General features: G+C 56.8%; 7 protein-coding genes across 7 annotated transcripts; 4 read left to right on the top strand and 3 right to left on the bottom strand.

Annotated features, from left to right (window-relative positions):
• The first annotated feature begins 755 nt into the window (after positions 1–755).
• B0H64DRAFT_225270 (kinase-like domain-containing protein) lies at positions 756–2,560 on the top strand. The gene is made up of 2 exons (XM_062799636.1): positions 756–1,155; positions 1,214–2,560. The coding sequence occupies exons 1-2, from the start codon at positions 887–889 to the stop codon at positions 2,286–2,288; spliced, it is 1,344 nt and encodes a 447-aa protein (XP_062655775.1). The 5' UTR covers positions 756–886; the 3' UTR covers positions 2,289–2,560.
• Positions 2,561–3,257: 697 nt separating this feature from the next.
• Positions 3,258–4,332, top strand: B0H64DRAFT_225264 (uncharacterized protein). The gene has a single exon (XM_062799635.1). The coding sequence runs from the start codon at positions 3,578–3,580 to the stop codon at positions 4,199–4,201; it is 624 nt and encodes a 207-aa protein (XP_062655774.1). The 5' UTR covers positions 3,258–3,577; the 3' UTR covers positions 4,202–4,332.
• A 6-nt stretch (positions 4,333–4,338) lies between these two features.
• On the bottom strand, positions 4,339–6,573 carry B0H64DRAFT_406110 (uncharacterized protein). The gene is made up of 3 exons (XM_062804483.1): positions 6,265–6,573; positions 5,004–6,158; positions 4,339–4,946 (listed from the first exon to the last, which is right to left on the bottom strand). Exons 1-3 carry the CDS (start codon positions 6,400–6,402, stop codon positions 4,743–4,745), a joined length of 1,497 nt encoding a protein of 498 aa, XP_062655773.1. The 5' UTR covers positions 6,403–6,573; the 3' UTR covers positions 4,339–4,742.
• A 437-nt stretch (positions 6,574–7,010) lies between these two features.
• Positions 7,011–8,497, top strand: B0H64DRAFT_426424 (RNA polymerase). Its single transcript, XM_062805733.1, has 3 exons — positions 7,011–7,272; positions 7,344–7,426; positions 7,501–8,497. The coding sequence occupies exons 1-3, from the start codon at positions 7,180–7,182 to the stop codon at positions 8,027–8,029; spliced, it is 705 nt and encodes a 234-aa protein (XP_062655772.1). The 5' UTR covers positions 7,011–7,179; the 3' UTR covers positions 8,030–8,497.
• An 835-nt stretch (positions 8,498–9,332) lies between these two features.
• On the bottom strand, positions 9,333–11,017 carry B0H64DRAFT_329361 (uncharacterized protein; the record flags this gene model as incomplete). Its single annotated transcript, XM_062800876.1, has 2 exons — positions 9,333–10,599; positions 10,683–11,017. The coding sequence occupies 2 exons, from the start codon at positions 11,015–11,017 to the stop codon at positions 9,333–9,335; spliced, it is 1,602 nt and encodes a 533-aa protein (XP_062655771.1).
• Positions 11,018–13,591: 2,574 nt separating this feature from the next.
• B0H64DRAFT_445205 (uncharacterized protein) lies at positions 13,592–14,446 on the bottom strand (the record flags this gene model as incomplete). Its single annotated transcript, XM_062806833.1, has 1 exon — positions 13,592–14,446. One exon carries the CDS (start codon positions 14,444–14,446, stop codon positions 13,592–13,594), a length of 855 nt encoding a protein of 284 aa, XP_062655770.1.
• Positions 14,447–15,929: 1,483 nt separating this feature from the next.
• On the top strand, positions 15,930–17,290 carry B0H64DRAFT_225174 (glycoside hydrolase family 17 protein). Its single transcript, XM_062799634.1, has 2 exons — positions 15,930–16,280; positions 16,374–17,290. Exons 1-2 carry the CDS (start codon positions 16,077–16,079, stop codon positions 17,196–17,198), a joined length of 1,029 nt encoding a protein of 342 aa, XP_062655769.1. The 5' UTR covers positions 15,930–16,076; the 3' UTR covers positions 17,199–17,290.
• The last annotated feature ends 247 nt before the right edge of the window (positions 17,291–17,537 follow it).

The raw sequence follows: 17,537 nt of genomic DNA, 5'->3' as shown, positions 1-17,537 counted from the left end.
TTTTTTTGGGATGGCATCTCGGAGTTTTATTTGCCTTTGTTTCTCTTGGACGGCGAGGCATGAGTGTGTACAAAAGGCCTCGGGGATTATTCCACATCCGGACCGGACAGGACTGCTTCACATGACCATTTTTCTTATGTTTAGGAACCGGATCACGGCACGGGTTTTTCGATACGCTTCTATCCTCTTCTCCTTTCACTTGCCCGGCGTTGGCGGTGTATCTGTGCGCTCCCGGGGGATATCCACCTCACACGTATGGACGATATGGACGACCAGAGATGGTCAGCCGTTTGGTGGCGCACGCAGACGGGAGATGGATTGAACAGCATGAGATTGGATTTCGAAAAAGAAAAAAGACGGCACGGGTAATCGACGGCCGGAGGTTGGCATCTCTTTTATGGTATACCTTCCATTTGGGGCGGTCGGCACGGTGCTCTGGGAGAAGGGGAGGTTTTCGAGACAACGAACGGCCACGATGGCGGCTTCAGCGTCAAGCTGGCTGTGGGGTCCGAAGGGATCCGTCTGGCATCGGTGGTTGTTGAACGGATATACCCTTTCGCCTGGGGCAGAAGGCGCTTGCTTGTGTACATACGTAATGGAGCGGAGGAAGGGAGGATACGATATATAGGGAAATTGAGATGTAAAAATCTCGCCTCTGTCCCAACCACCCGTGACGCCCCTCGACTTTGGTGACACCGCCGCATGTCGCACTGTATTCTAACCGGGCAGTTGGTTGCGCTTTGAGCAATCGGAGTGCGGGTTAGGGTTGGAGAATAGGTGGCCATCAACTCGACGCAACAGTGCAACCCCCCTTGTCTCCCTTATCTCTCCCTCCATCGTGGCTTCCCTTGACCCCGAGAGGCTGCCTGCCCTCTTCCATTAACCCATGGAAATTTTCCCGCCAACCGACGAGCAATGTGAAGAAGGGCTTCAGGCCTTCATTGCCTCAATCGACATAAATGATGTCTGCAAGTTAGCTTCGCACCACAATTCGTCCAAAGCCTGCCGGGTATTTCGAGAGCATGCGCATGGGAGCTACAACGTCTGTTACTTTGTCGAGTTTGAGGACGGAACCAAGTGGGTTGTAAGGATCCCATTGGCGCCGTGCATCTCCAATGTCTGGGACAAAATTCAGAGCGAAGTTGCTACGATCCGGTGAGTTCCGCTTCATACTTGACCTCGCCTTCTCCAACTGGCTCTAATCAAGCGGTAGCTACCTCGAAGCCAAGACCACGATACCCGTACCCCATATCCACGCCTTCGGCCGCGGTGGGGCCGTCGACGAGAATAACCCCACTGGACATGGCTACATTATCCAGAGTTATATCACCGGCCAGCCGCTGGATGTCGTCGCTTTCAGGTTAGGCGGTCTGCCACGGAGAGAATACTTCTACTCGCAACTTGTCGAAATCTTCGCCCAACTACGCCAGCAAGAATTCCCCTACGCGGGCTCCTTGATGCCAGACCCAGACGGGGGAACGAACCCACATGTCGGCCCGTTGCTCTCCATACAACTAAACGAGCTGCAACGCGAAAACCCTGGGTTAACCATCCAGCCGGCCAAGTTCGCTTCCGCCATCGACTACGCCTTCTACCAATACCATCTCCTAGATGAGACTCATAAGCTCCCGGCAGAAAAGCTATGTCGAGAGGTGGCAGAGCTCGAGGTATTTGCGCTGGAGGACTTGAAGAACAGACTGGCTAGCGTTGTCGAGGATCGGCCTCCCTTCGTGCTGACCCACAGCGACCTTCGCCCGACTAATATCATAGTTGACGAGGACCTGCAGATTCAAGGCATCATCGACTGGGAATGGGCGAGCACGGTGCCTCGCCAGTTCTTCCTCCCGCCCACATGGATTGCCGGAGTCCCCCCGTACAAGGCATCAGGGGTGGAATTCCAAGTCGAATACCGCTGGTTTCGCGACGTCCTTCTAGCGAGCACGTCTGAGCCTTGCCGCCAGCTTGCTTCCGAATGGGACCGGAAGCTCCCGCACCGGATCGACTTGCCTTTAGCCGTCATTTTCGAACATCACAGTTGCTTCGTCAACGCATACTATCGCGGCGTCTTCCCCAAGTTTTACAAAACTCCTTATGAGGAGGAAGTCAAAGGGTTCTACGAGTGCGATGGTAAAGATGGGAAATTCTCTATTGACGTCCAAAAACGACTAAGGGCCTCAAAACGATACGCTGATCATCTGGTGAGAACGGGCATGCTCCCGGCCAGCGGTGGCGAGGAACCTAGCCGGAAACCCGGCGAGCCGCCCATCGATGATTCAGGAGGTACTTAATGCCTCTCTAGACGCTGCTTGTCCTCCTGGAGCTGCTCAAGTGAATCCAGAGACACATTATCGAGGTCCCCTTGCAGTTTCTCAAGCTCTGCTTGCCACAATTCAAGCTCCTCTTCCGCCTCCGGAATCTCTTTGTTGATCTCCTCAATCCTTTCCCAAGCCTTCGTGACCGATTCGCTGATGTCTGTGGTTTCACCCTTCTCTCTTCTCTTCTTCGATCGCGAAGCGCTTGCCGACATCAACTCTAGGAGATCTGAGTCGACCGTCGCGACGAGAGCATTTTGCGTCTTCAGCTCGTCCTTCAGCTTGGTGATCGTCTCCTTCTTCTCTTCGACCGCCTTCTCCTTCTCCTTGTACGCCGTTATCAGCTCGATCTTGGCTTCGATCTCGAGGAGCTCCTTCAGTCTGTCTTCGAGGGTCGTCATTGTGGGTGGGGTTTAGTCTATTTATATCGTCAGAACTTGGGAAGCGCCTTAAAGAGTACCTAGATTAGATCATACCTCGTAAGTACGCACTCGTAGGGGTTCTGCAGCGGCAAGGAACAATGGCAAGGAGCAATGCCTGGGGACGAGGCTGCGCAGTGTCTTATACCCCGCTTTGGTGGTTGGTGGTTGGTCTGAAGCAGTTGGTTGACTGCCGCCTGCCGCATTCAGAAGGTTCTTGCAACAAGATACCCAAGCCCTTCCGCATGTCAAAGTGCTAAGAAACCTCCAGTTATGAAGAATATTCAACGTTTATTCTACAGCTATTTTTCCTCGATTTCGTTCTCCTTTTCCCGGTTTATATTTCTCTTATTTGATCAATTTTGTTTACTCGATCTCGCTGTCTCTTTCCCAGGTTCGTTTTCTTTTATAGGTTTAGTTTTCTTCTAGTTTTCTCTTTCTCAAGTTCGTCCCTTTTTCTCTAGGTTCAGTCTTCTTCCTAATCGAGGTTTCTTCTCATCTAGTTTTCTTCTTCAAGATTTCTTCCTCATCTAGCCTTCTTCACAACTTAGCTTTCCGGTTTAGTTTTCTTTTGTCCGGGTCCCTGTTACTTGAACTTCCCGAGTACACACCTTAGATATCTCCCGGGGTCCGTCTTTTTTAGAGACGGTGATGGCCTAGGAAATTATAGACTGTGCTGGGTACCGGCATGGAGAGAAGCACTTGGCATGCCCCTTGAAAAGAGGTATGCAAAAGAGACACCCACCCGCCGTCGACTTGAGTCAGCACCATGTGGCTTCAACACACCCAAAGTAAATACCTAGCCCAACTAGAGTCCGCACGTGTCATGCCCTGTTCTGCCATGCCATGTTGGTCCAGCCAACCCTCCTCCCTGGGGGGGCCCGAGATAAAGAGACCACCCCGGGCGGACGGAGGCAACACAACACAACACTTCCCCCCCTCCCCCCGAACCAGCAACCGGATCCGTGGCAGATGCCCGACGCTCCGGACGCGAAGCGAAGGGCCCCGCGGGCCCGGCCCAAGCCAGGCGAGGTGCGGATGCCCAACGTGACCCCGAGACATGGCATGCGAGCGCGGAGTGCCAGCGCGGAGTGCCAACGGATGCGATGCCGGGAGACAACAAAACAACAAAACAACAAACAACAGCAGGCGGGGTCACGAGGCGGACAAACAACAACAAAGGGATCACGAAATATATGGATAGGACACGAGCTTTGGCTTCTCTCTCCACGTGCGGGCCGCGGGTTGGCGTTTGTGGGGTCTGGTGTTGGTGTGTTTTCCCTACCTACTGTAAACACGTTGGCTTCCAGTGGTGGGTGTGTATATACCAGGGCTTACATGCGTAGTCTTGGGGGGTGGCAGACAAACAGGTTGGAACATGAAGAACAGGATGAGTCGGTGGGGATGAATAAAACCTGCTTCAGCGTAGGAGCCTCGAACAAGTATTTGTGGCGGATAACACGGGTTTAGGAGGTGGTACGTCGAGCCAGGTGTCGGGCGTGATGTTGGGCGAGGCCAACACATCGGGCCGGCCGGCAACAGCTTGCTCGGCGGCAGCGGCGGCGTGTCTTGGATAATGAGGTGCGGGGGGTGCATGTCACACAACGCCGTGGGGGCAATTTTTGGGATGAAAGGGTGGTATTGGAGATATATACGCCCAATCCCCCAGATTCCCACCGTTTTCCGTCCAGTCCTCGCCGTCAGACCCCACAAGGTAGATACAAGAAGAGCCGGGCGATGTCGAGACGACGAAAACCGAGCAAGACAACAACAGAACGGCCACCGTCTAAATCCCCATCCCTCGAGAAAGCGAGGTGAATAATGAGGAATCCCCGTTGGAAGAAAAGAGGAGCAATAACATTAAGAACGGATGCTATAAAAAGCCGGTGGATATAGCCCCGCCCGCTCACACGCGAACCCAATCGCCACCCCGCAAAGGGCGTGTGGTTGTTGGCGAGAAGCCCGCCGACGCGCTGCGTGGCCCGCCGGTGTTCACCTGCCGCTCTGGGGTCTAAGCGGTGGCCTCGACCTCCTTGGGCGCCTCGCTCGCCTCGGTGAGCGAGACCTCGGCGACCTTCTCGGCGGCCTCGGCGACGGTCTGGTCGGCGTCGCCCTTCTGGCCGTCCGCCTGCTTGCCGGGGGTGTTGGAGCCCGAGTTGGCGGCCGCCTCCTCGGCTTCGAGGCGCTCGATTTCCTTCTTGGCCTTGTCGATGTTCTACACGGGGGTTAGTGATACGGGCGTGAAAAGCGTAGAGCAATATCGTCAGCGTACCTTTTGTGTCTGAACCGGCTGGTCCGCCTTCCACTGCGCAATCTTGCCCTTGACCTTCTCGATGACCTCGGGCACTTCGGCGGCGCTCATGGGCGGGTTGACGCCCACGAAGGTGCAGTCCTCGATCACTGACGGAGGGCAGCTGAACTTCGAGGCGGGCGTCTCAGAGGCTTGGCTCTTCTTACCCTTCTTGCCCTTCTTGGCGGCGGGGAGGTAGTCCTCCTCCCGGTCCTCCTTGCGCACGAGCTTCATGCCCTCGAAGCCGGAGGCGTCGACCTTGCGCTGGGCGGACGCGCCAAGGCCCTTGTCGGCGAGGAGGGGCGCCTTCTCTTCGACGGCGTGCGACGGGTCGAAGAAGCGCACCAGGTTGTCGGCGCGGCGGATCTGCTCGGCGAAAGCTGGGTCGCTGGCCTCGGCCAGCATCTCCTGGGCCCGAGCCATCTTGCGCTCCTTCGCGATCCGGTCGCGCTCTCCCTGCTCGCGCTCCCTGCGCTTTTCCCTCACCTCGCGCTCCCACTTCATGGCGGCCTTGCGCTGGGTGTGGTAGTCATCCTTGAGCTTCTTGAGCGCGGTCCAGGTGGCCTGCTGCGCGCCGTGGAGTTCGGACTTCTCGTTGCGCAGAGAAGTCAGGTTGCCAAAGACCGAATCCAACTCGGTCTTAATGGAGGTCAGCTCTGCTTGGACCTTGCCATACTCCTCGCTAAGTGCCTTGGCTTCCGGGTTCTCCATGCTGTCCTTGATCTCCTTGATCTTGGCCTTGAGATCATCGATGGCCTTTTGATCGTTGTCGAAGGTCGAGAAGTTCTTGCGGAGTTTCCGCAGGTTGCTAACCTCGGCCAGGGCCTTCTTCTCGTCGACCAGCTTCATCTTGCCGCTCTCGACGTCCCGCTCGAGCTCCTGGATCTTGGCATCTATCTCCCCCACGCTCTTAAACGCTACCTTGGAACGGGCCGCGTTCTGCTCGGTGATCCGGCGACGGAGCTGCTCGTCGAGGGACTTTATTTGGTCCATCTTTCCGGACCGGGCCGTCTTTCCAAAGCCCTGCTTCGTGCGGATTTCGTCGGCCTGGGCCAGCAATGCCTTCTTCCGTGTGATCAAGGGGCTCTCTTGCCCTTGCTTGGGCAGGGCGCTGTCGAGTTTAGCCTTGGCAGCATTCTGTAGCAGAGACGCACAAAGTCAGTTTCGGGCCAATTGGTGAAAGAGACCGAGGAGGAAAAAGAAGAAAGGCGATGAGAGGTAAAGGCAGGTGGGCTAGACATACGAATCGGCTAAGAGCGTCATCATGCTCTTTCTGGAGCTTTGCCAACTCCTTCTTGTAGGCCTCCTCATCTGGCCTGGAAACCTTGGTGATGGTCTCGGTGGTGGTGGCCGGAGCCAGGGAAGTGGCCTCGGTAGTCATTTCGGAGAGGAATCGAGGAAATAAAAGATAATTGGAAACGTATAGTCGTAGAATAGTTCGAGGAGGAAAACAGGCGAGCGAAGACAAGCAAGCCAGGAAGTGCCCTCCGGATAGGGAATATTTCGCCTTTCGTTCCTCTTGACGAACGATCACCAAAATTTCGGTGATTCTGGCCCCCGTGGCCTTTCTCATGCACCTAGGCCCCTGTTCATGTATTTACCAAATGTAAGACTTGGGACGATTATTTAGAGACGGATAGCTACATCCTTCTGCACAGTGCATTTCCCAGCACCCTCTCGATCCCATCGTATGGCATCTGTTATTTCGCCTTGCAGTTTGCGCCTAGTATCTCCTGTTCTCGAACTTGTGGAAGTAATCCAATTTTTATCTCATTGTGTTCTGCCCCTCACCTTCAATAACCACTTCGGTAACCTTGGTACCCCTGGGTCGGGACTGAGAGCACTGGTACAGTGCGGAATTCTTTAATTACAACGGTAACGAGGGAAAATGCATTTATGCAAATTGTTAGTTCCACGCCCTTGTATATTTAATAATGGATCGTTGCCGGACCCGTCTGCAGCCATGCGGCATCAAAGCCGCATTTTTTTGAGCGTCGTCGCGCCGCTTCTTTCAAGCATCACTGTGTTGTCATCGCAACATCGACCCCCGCGAACCTAGGTACATACCTATAATCATCTCCACCGGCCACAGTGCTTTCTACCGAACTCTTCCCCAATTATAAACCGCTCCGCATCGAATTTTCCAACATCACGAACCATGGAGGAAGAGAGCAGCGCCAGCGTCCACGCGAAGGAGGTTACGCGCCTATGGCGCTCATGGAGGACAATCCACGAGATGGTACAGGATAGGGTACGCAATGCTGAGGCCGCGAACTTGTTCAACTTGTCGGGTGTCGTCATGCTAATTATTTCCTGCTGCAGGGTTACGAACTGGCCGAAGACGAGGTCAAGATCTCGCTCGACCGCTTCCGCTTAGAGTACACAAATGACGACGGCAGCCCCAAGTAAGTCCCGTTGCCGCCATAAACTGAATTTATTTTCCTTCAGCAATCGCTTACCCTTACGCCCCTCTCATTAGCCGCTCGAAAATGCAGTTCTCCGCCCGCCCCTCCGAGTCGATGATCAAGAAATTCACCCCGCCACCAACCCCCTCCAACCCCGACCCGGCCCCGGAGTGCGGCACCATCTGGATCGAGTTCTGCCCGGAAAAGGCGTCGATCGGCATCAACGTCATGAAGAAGTTCGTCGAGCACTGCGACGGCAACAACTTCAAGGCCGGCATCCTCGTGACCGCCGTCGCCCTGTCCGCCCAGGCCCGCAAGGTCATGACCGTCACCTCGCAGTACACGCTCATCGAGTGCTTCCTCGAGGAGGACCTCCTCGTCAACATCACCCACCACGAGCTCGTGCCCAAGCACGTCCTGCTCAGCCGCGAGGAGAAGATCGCCCTGCTGAAGCGCTACCGCCTCAAGGAGACACAGCTCCCGCGCATCCTGTCCAAGGACCCCATCGCCCGCTACCTCGGGCTCAAGAAGGGGCAGGTCGTCAAGATCATACGGACTAGTGAGACCGCGGGGCGATACGCCAGTTATCGGCTTTGCGTATGAGGCGGGAATTCGAGGTGGTGGGGTGACAGATAGATAGACCGCGGGGTGTCAATCACAGCGGCAGGGACATTGCACGGGAGGTGCATCAAACCCTCCGGTTATTGGCCGCCCCAAAATTAACCAAAAGAGGGCGTTTGCGTTTCGATTAGGCTGGTTGGGCTTTGCATTTTCTCGCGTTTTCGCGGCGTTTGGGGAGGGGTTTGTAGGGGCATCAGCATGATTGGAGTCTCTCGCCAATCTCGGCTGGAGGGACGCAACATGGCGTCGTTTACTGCCTCATGTACGTCGAGTCGAGTGGCCATTTCGACAATGGATAATGTCCGATAGCATGCGGTAGATGGCAATACAGGCCGGGCGGGGGCTGTCTCCAGCCCGCCGCCCTCATTGTACAGCCCCCTTTGTGCTCGTCCTCCACTGGGTGATCATAATCACCTAGTCCGCCTTTAGCCAGTGACTGTGGGCGTGTTCTCTTACCTCTTCATCAAGAGGCTTGTCATAAGGGACGTCATCGCTACACAATGCCCCTGCGACCGGATTTCTTTTACCCCTTTTCTTTGAGGGGAGTCAGCAGCGGCTCGGTCTTGGCTACAATAGATGTTGTATGGGATAAGCCCATGTCTGGACCGAGAAACTCGAGGGTCATTCCGACGGAACGATATGTCAAAATAGGCGATCTCGCAAACACCGGGGGGTCTGGTGGAATAATGCTCGCCCGGCGCAGAGCTGACCAGATTCCGAGCTTCGAGGAGGACAGGGCACAACAACGACGTCTTAGTATAATGTGAGCACAAGGCCATACATGATCTCTGTGTGTGATAAATATTATCTTTACCGAGTACGTCATGATGTAGCTACATCTGGTATAACTTCATAAGCCGGAGCAGAACGGCATTGCTGCCGGGGGTATATCGCATGTGAAAGCAACCAGAGTGAAAAAAAGATGTCCACCCAGCACACGCGCCAACCGTAGCGGCCGCGCTCCCACGCATCCACCTTCCCAGCAAAAGCCCGCGATAGCCAGGTCCAATTCGTGTCCGCACCCGTAGGTACAGTACACGACAGTACCAACCGAAGTATGTGCAAAATATACCACCCCCAAGGTGTCCCTACCCCCACACCCTTTGTGTCGTGTTAAGCAAAATCCCCAACGCCTTCCCGTCTAACCGCATCCCAGCCCAGCCGAGCCGATCCCATTCTCTATCCGGCACCCAGTAAACGCCTCTTGATTAGGTTCAAAGTATCCCCGACCCCGTCCCAAAATCAATATAAATCATGTCGATCCCCCCCTTCTATGTCGGCCAGATCAAGCCCCACGTCCCGACGCCAACAACCCACCCACATCCATCAGCTGCGGCTCCCCTCTGCCTTCCCCATCCTGCGGTGGCGGCGGCGGCGGTGGCGATGGTGGTGGTGGTGTCGGGGATCTCGATTCCTCCTTCTTCGCCTGCTTGATCGGCGATAGATTGCTACCACTCCTAGCCCTCGGCTTGGACCTCGACGCACTCTTCGAGCCCGGCGGCGCCAGAAACCCGCCCAGATCCTGCAGCAGCGCGGCCGAGCCCCTGCGGAAACCGTTCCCGCTCGCCGGGACAACCGGGTCGGGCCTCCTCGTCGGCGAGCCGGACTGGTCGCTGCCGGACAGGGACGAGCTCGCTCGCAGGGGTTTCGTCGCCGTGGACGCCGTCGGCGGCGGCTGGTCGTCGAGCAGGCCGCCGTAGTCGAAGAAGGAGACGCGGCGGTGGGTGGCGGTCGAGTCGCTGCGCGTCGACTTGTCGCCGGCGGGGTCCTCGCTCGTGCGGGGCAGGCTCGGTCCGTCGTAGCCCGGGAAGCGCCAGGCGTCCATGTCCGGGTTCGTGTTGGCGCGCGGCGCGGGGATGTACTGGCGGTTCTCGGTCGGCGACGGGTGCATGTCGCGCAGCTCGGGCGTCACGCCGAGGCCCAGGTCCCGCACGAGGTCCTCGTCGCTGCCCCAGTGTCGGAGCGCGGTCGGCCGTCGGGATTCGGAGGCGGATGAATGGTCGACGGAACCCGCGGCGATGGAGTCGTATTTGAACCTCCGCTTTTTGACGCCCCTGTCTCGGACGAAAGATCCCAGCACGAGGGTGTTGGCTGCGGCGGTTGCGAAGAGCAGTTCGATGGAAGCGTAGAGGGAGCGGGTTTGCTGGCTTCCTTGCTCGTTGATGATTTGCGGCACCCGGTAGATGGTGACGATGACCGGGGCGATACTGAGGGAGAAGAGTAGTACGAGCTGAAACTTGCGCTTCGCGCTCATTGAGCTACTAAGAATGACAGGGACGGGAAACATGACCAGGGACAAGTCCGTCACGACGTTGCAGACAGCCATGGTGAGGAGTTGTGCGTACCCCTGACGGCATTGGCCCCCCGGGTCAGGGAGCACCCGCCAGTAGTGGTCGAAGGGCTGGCATTCGGCCAGGTCACTGATCACAACGGCGATGAAGGTTGTGATGAGGAGGCCGCGAATGAACATCAGCGCCAAATCATACGTCCGTCTCCAAGTGATGTTGAGCCTCCTGAAAAATTCGAGGATAGCATACTTGAGGATCCAAAGTCTGCAAGCAGGCACACACAACTGTTAGCTGAAAGTTCATCAAAACCAAGTAGGCAGTTGAGGGAGTGAAGACGTCACACATACGTAGCGGCGTAGAATACCCTGCTCAGGAGAACCAAACCACTGGCGATGGACCTATTGTGGAGTTCGTCGTCCGAAAGACCAGCCCCTTCCAGGCGAGCATTATTGGTGCCATAAATCAGGATAACATGAACGCAGCCCATTCGTAGAAACAGTGGCACGAGCGCCAGGGCAGCGGTCTTGTCCTCGCTAAACAATTTCTCAGACCGGATGAACCGCCCAATGACCCTCAGGGCGATGATTACAGCGCAGAAGCTGGTGATCCACCAGCACACCAGCAACGTCGGCTTGACCTCGCCGAAGGGTCGTAACGGCGGCGGTTCCGAGTACAGAGCCATGGAAGCGTCAACGCCCTGGGCACGCCACGTTCGTCATCTTCCCAGGCGGGACGAGGGGGGTTGGGTTGTGTTCCCCCTGTCCAAATCCGGTATCTCCAAACGCCTCGTCAGATGGTTCTTCTGATCTTGTCCTCGGTCGTCCCAGAGTCTCGGGTAAGGCAACGGCGCTGCAGGCACAATGACGTCGGATTGGTGGTGTTGCTTTTTGTGTGCTCGGCTGTCGGGAATAACGGGGCCGAGCGGGTTGGCGCATACACAATGTGATTGTGACAGAGCTTGTATCCGGTCACGGTTCGTGGGGGAGCAAGCGTCGAGGGGTTGGGGCGTGATTTCGGAAACTTTTTTGGGCCGGACGAAAAAGACGTGAGACGCAGAGCGAGAGCAAGAATAGGGCAGGTCAGGGCAACAAGAAGAGCCCGCTCGTGGAGTCGGGAGGGTCTAGACTAATAATATGCACGCAAGGCTTCAGGGTGACGGCGGACGGCCGGGTGGGCTGCGGCGAAGGCTGCCTGCCGCAGCCGTAAAACGCTGCATGGGCTCTTCTTGACCATCCTGCCGAGCGCATGGGATCCCAGGGCCAACGGGTGTGGGCCACCCAGTTTCGCTAGTGTAAATCGCAAATCCTGAGAGGCGGGTCTCTTGTGATATGCGTGTAACTTTCTGGGATGCCGCCGCATCCCGCGTCCCGCAAACCAACCCAACGTCACCAAGCAGCGAAGGAACGTCCTTGTACACAGTACCCCCGTCAGCATGGTTGAGTTGGCAATGTACCGGGCGGCGGCGGTGTAAGTGGCTGACTTATCTTACCGCTGCAAACTCGTTTTGGCTGGAACCTTGGTCTGTTGATGCAGATGCAGTTGCGCATGACCGTGTCCCGCCTTCTGCGTCGGCTTATCATCTCGTCCACTCCACTGCTGGGCGATGGCGGAGCTCGGTTGCGCACCTTCGAGGCACCACAACCGCGGGGTTGCTGCTCATGTCAGCCCCGTTTGGCGGGCACGGCAGTTCATGGTGAACACGACACTAAGCGGTGAGTTGCTCCTGTGTTGATCCTCACACGGGGCCACGAGGCAGGAGCACCTTGCGAGAGACTCGACCACGACAAAACCCGATATTTTTGTGGGTTGTTGCGAGGTGGAGCCGGCACTTGCAACGGGCATGTTCTCATTTCGGCGCCTAACAAGGGTTATGGCTGCGTTGTTTTTCGTCCGTTGTCAAAACTTTCGAAACTCGGGGGCGCGCGTGCCTCGGGGCAGGGTGAGCCCGTGAGGGGACGAACGGCTTGGCTTCCACAGGAGCGATAGTCAACAACACATGCTTACACAAAGCACGCCCGGTTGACCGAGCAGAGACCTGCCTCTTGGAGAAGCAACCCTCGTGGGTGTAACGCGGGGTAAAACGCACCCGAGCGTCCTGGTCTGGCAATCTGGTTTGAGTGAGCCAAAGATAACCGGGCGATGCCCCGAGGATGGTAGGTGGTGATTGAATGGATCGTCCAATGAGTAGATCTTCCTGTCAATCCATGGGTCTGTTGCTTCATCAATCCAACCCACCGTGCCACCATCGCGTGCTTCGAGCCGCCATCCGCGTGGGGGGGCGATACTGATGACGGGCTACCCCAGATTAACGGCGGCGGCGGGCTCTCTGGCTCGCTCGTCTGGCCGAGTGGCACCTTTCAGGTGTCATTGGAAGCGAGCCTGGCACCGGGCAGCCGGGTCTCGATATCTTGGCGTTTCCTGGGAGTGCACAGGTTGGATGGAACCATGAAGAGGAAAAGAAAGGAAAACCCCGGGATTGCCTCGAAAAACTCAGCAAAAGGTCATTGCGCCTTCCTCTTCTGTCGGCTTGCGTGCTTGTCAACGAATGCCTGCAATTTCAGCGTCTGTGCTCTCTTTGAAGCACAAGCCACAGTTCCCACCTTGTTTCAACATTTTGCATCTGACATTGAAAATCACATTTCTCGCCGCCATGCTGAACCGAATTGTGAGAGGTCCTTGAATGCAACAGCAAGCTCGGGTGCAAGTTGGATCCTCGAAACCATCATCTCCAGCGAGCCAGAAAACCGGCGATCTCTTTCGTGACGTTCGGAAACGTCAGGCAATTACGAATAATTAATTACCTTCCTTGACCTTGGCTGGACCCACCTTGCTTCACAAGCGGCCGTTGGGCGATGGACTCGGCTGCGAACGGCCTCGACCCTTGCTCCCTCACCTTCTCTTCGGTGAGCTGATGTAGTCAACAATTACTGCGCATGGCGAGAATTGTGCTGCATGCGGTCGACTCAAACCAACCCAAGGCCATGTTACGTTCGAACGGGAACTCCCTACCGAGGCAACATAAGGAAGGTTGACCCTTGCTCAGCTCGTGGGAATTGATAAGAACGTGAACCTTGAACTCGAAAGGGGCAAACGGCAACCCACCGTTTAAACCAAAACGTGGGCCGCCAGACACTTGACAGATCGGTGTCTCATGTTGAAGGATCACGCCTGCTCATATTCTTATCTGATAGCCGGGGGGGGGGGGGGGGGGGCTTTCACCCTCAACCCAACCCGCTAGCTAGCCACTCTTGCTCGCTCACGGCCAGACCTCAACCTTCTCCCACTCCCCAATGACCTCCCCACCAGGCAGCTTTGACACGCCGTCCACGCCCCGATACACATACAGCCATCTCCTTGCCCGCAGCTCATCCCTCAAATCCACCTGATCCACCTCCTCCGGCACGATCACCACAACCCTGAAGTTCCTCCTCGCGGCCTCATCCTCCACATCATCCACCCTCTGCCCCAACTCATCCCCCTTTCCCGCGGGATACGCTGCCAGCGGCACCCCCGGCGGCGGCGCCCTGAACGAGCCCCTCATGAGGGGACTCAGATTCCCAAAATGCGCCGTCACCTCCCTCGCAAAGCTCCACCCCGCTCCTCCCCTCTCACCATCCACCCTCCTCATCCTCCCCTCCAAAACCCCCCTCACCACCCTCGCCCCCTCCCCATCCCCATCCGCATCCCCCGCCAGAACCCACGCCCGGCCCCTCACCCGCCACTGCGTACGCGCCTCCGGATGATCCACCCAGAACACGGCCTCCACGGCGCCCCCGCCCCCGGTCATCATCATCACCGCCCCCTCTCCGACACCCAGCTCGCCGACCCCCAGCTCGCCGACCTTCCCCGACCGCGCGTCGGTCGTGAACACGGGCAGGTCGGATTCGTACACCCCCGGAGGGTTGAGCGGTGCCGGGTTGTTGTTGTGTGGGTTGGGAGGCAGGCCGGACGCCCACAGCCCGCGGAAGACACAGGTGCGTGCGCGCGGGGCGGCGGGGGCTCCGGCTACGGTTGTGGCTGTGGCGAGGGTTGCGAGCGTGAAGGTTGGGGTGGGGGTCCGGCTGAGGTGCTCGAGGAAGGCGGCGCGCCAGGGGGCGCGGGTGGGGGGCATTTTTGGTGGTTTGTTTTTGGGGGTGGTGGTTGTGGATGTGGATGTGGTTGTGGGCGATGGTGGGGAGGTTGGGAAGGGAGGATTGATCGCCAAGAGTCGAGTTGAGGGCGTGGAAGGGGGAGGGATCCCCGGTGCCATGCGCGTTTGGGATCCGAAAGCTTGGTTGTTGAATTTGGAAAGGGGCGAAGTTCCAGAAATATGGAAGCGGATATCGAAGGTTCATGACTTCACGCTGTCTTCGATGCGGGGCTTATGCTCGCGTGCTTGTGGGGCGGGGGGCGACGTTTCATGTATCATGCACATCCAGTGTCTCACTCATCCAAGCCCAATGTCTCGGATATCTCCAGCCTTGCCACGTTATGTATACACGGAGGGGTTCTTCCGGGTCCAAGTCCGACTTCCTGTGGCGTCGAGTTATTGCAACATTGAAGTAGCCATAAGCATATGGCCTTTGGGGCACAGGAAGACACTTTCACTTTCCAGAGGCGAGAACTGTCTCATTATCGCAATCGATTAAAAGTAGCATTGCTTTGGTTTACCATGATACACATTGTGCTTCCTCTCAATCATTAACAATGACCATCAGTAAGGTCGTTGACCGGGATAAATATTACATCCTTATATCGCCGCCTCTCTTGAGTTAGAACTCATTATCACCGGTTCGCCCAACATGATGGCAACATCACTCTGATCGTTCTCCTCAAGCAACACACCGCCATATACAAATTGATATGTAACCGAACTAGAGCAACAGAAATTTGCGTCTCGTCATGCCTAAGTACCGTCTAGTGATGGCCACATGGGGTTAGCAAGTGGTAAACTTCTTAACAGGCCTCACGGCTTGCTAGGCACCCTCATGTATTTAGGGTCAACCCACGAAATATAATTCTGTGGCGGGGGAGTCTTTCGAAGCTTAGGAACTGGTTATATATTGTCATGAACCGTCCGAGATCCTTTGCCATTTGGACTGATTGGTAATAGACAGGGTTAAGTGATGCCTCTTAAGCCTTGGTGTAGATCTAGGGGTCGTTCAAAAAGACGATGTATGCTCACTAGGGCCTCGTTATCAACATCGCGGTTGATTCCATCTCATCCTATAGTGTCGCAAGGGGCGAGTCACATGGCTCCGTTATCCTTTCAATTACTATGTCATTGTAATCACAACCACGATCTCCCTTTCTACAACCACATGGCCACAGCAGGTTGGCAGGTCATGTTACTTATCAGACATCAAGGTCGACTCTCACGACTACCTTTGAATCCGAAATCGAACCGACTTGGTACACCAGCTTGTTGTTTCCTTGGCCATGGGTCACCACCCATGCTTCCCATCTAGCATGCCTATCACACAGCTTTTACGTAGATTTGAATCATATGATCACACTTCCCTGGGCCCCTTTGCAATATTTGATGCCCGTTGGCCGCGGGATCCAAGCGTGGTCGTGGTGACCAGGGCTACTCCCCCGGGTATCTTCTTATATAAAACCACTGCCTCCCCCTTTTGTACCCTGCGGCCCTCCACCTAGACCTATCTCTTCCCGGAGTCTCCCGGGTTTCTTAACTGCCTCGGTGCTTTCTGGAGATACTCCCCTTCTTCGAACCCATTCTTTGATAATCCACGCCGTCCACAATGCGAATTACTCTAAGCCTAGCGGTTCTAACCGCCGCCGTCTCCTCCGCCCGGGCCTTCCACCAAGGCTTCAACTACGGCGCCTTCTTCACCGACAACTCCCCCAAGATGCAATCCGATTTCGAAGCCGAGTTCAAAACCGCCCAGAACCTCGAAGGCGCGCCAGCAACCGGCTTCAACAGCGCGCGCCTCTACACCATGATCGTAAGCCAGCCACCCCCTCCTCTCTTCTACCCCCCCCCCCCCCAGCCTTAACCACCCACTCCCCCCAAGCTAACACCCAACCCCCCTTACCAGCAATGGGGCACCGCCACCGCCCCCATCAGCGCCATCCCCGCCGCCATCGCCACCAACACGACCCTCCTCCTGGGGATCTGGTGCTCCGCCGGCGCCAGCGCCGTGACCAACGAACTCGCCGCCCTCCAAACCGCCATCGCCACGCACGGGCCCGCCTTCACCGACCTCGTCGTCGGCATCGCCGTCGGCAGCGAGGACCTGTACCGGGCGTCGCCCACGGGGCGGGCGCACGACCCTAGCGCGGCGGGCCTAGGTGCGGATGTGCTTGTGGGGTATATCAACCAGGTGCGGGAGGCGGTGAGGGGGACGCCGCTGGGGGGTGTGCCCGTCGGGCATGTGGATACGTGGTCGGAGTGGGTGATGCCGGGGAATCGGCGGGTGGTGGAGGCGGTGGATTTCGTGGGGATGGATGCGTATAGCTATTGGGAGGGGGGGGTGGTGAATGGGGTGGAGGAGGGGAGGCTGTTGTTTGGGCAGGCGATGGAGAGCACGGTGGGGGTTGCGGTGGGTGGGAAGGGTGGGAAGGGTGGGGAGGGGAGGAGGAAGCCCGTGTGGGTGACGGAGACGGGGTTTCCGGTGAGTGGGAAGACGGTGAATGAGGCGGTGCCGTCGGCGGAGAATGCGAGGAGGTTTTGGAGGGACGTGGGTTGTGGGTTGTTTGGGAAGGTGGATGTGTGGTGGTATACGCTGCGCGATGCGGGGAAGGGGACGCCGGAGCCGAGCTTTGGGATCGTTGGGGAGGGTCTGGGAAAGCCGCTTTTTGATCTTTCATGTGGTGAGGCTAAGGGGACAGATGGGGACGATGAGGCGTGCGATGCTGAGTGAGCGAGATCACTGGGCAGGCTTCTGGCAGGGCTGCGGCGTTGATGTCGCCTTCGATAAATAACTGGTTCGGTTGGCAGGGTATTCAAACGGACAGGCTTAGGAGTTAAATGACTTACCATACTCGGTGAAATATTCTGATCAACGAGTTGATCAACGACTATTGGGAGACTGGTCATAACTTGGGATGCGTGGTCAGGGAGTTGTGTCCCTGTTTGAAATGCGAATAAGCTTCGTATCTCGATGTCAAGCTCGTGTAGTGAATGCGTCCCGTCCATACCTGATTTTTCTACATGCCGACAGATATGCTACCTTCCATCCGCTCCCCCGGTGTGTGGTGTT

Source organism: Chaetomium fimeti (genome assembly GCF_033439085.1).
Source record: "Chaetomium fimeti strain CBS 168.71 chromosome Unknown B0H64scaffold_7, whole genome shotgun sequence".
Lineage (NCBI taxonomy): Eukaryota > Fungi > Ascomycota > Sordariomycetes > Sordariales > Chaetomiaceae > Chaetomium > Chaetomium fimeti.
The sequence above is the reverse complement of the archived record's forward strand: the minus strand, read 5'-3'. Positions and strand labels throughout refer to the sequence as shown.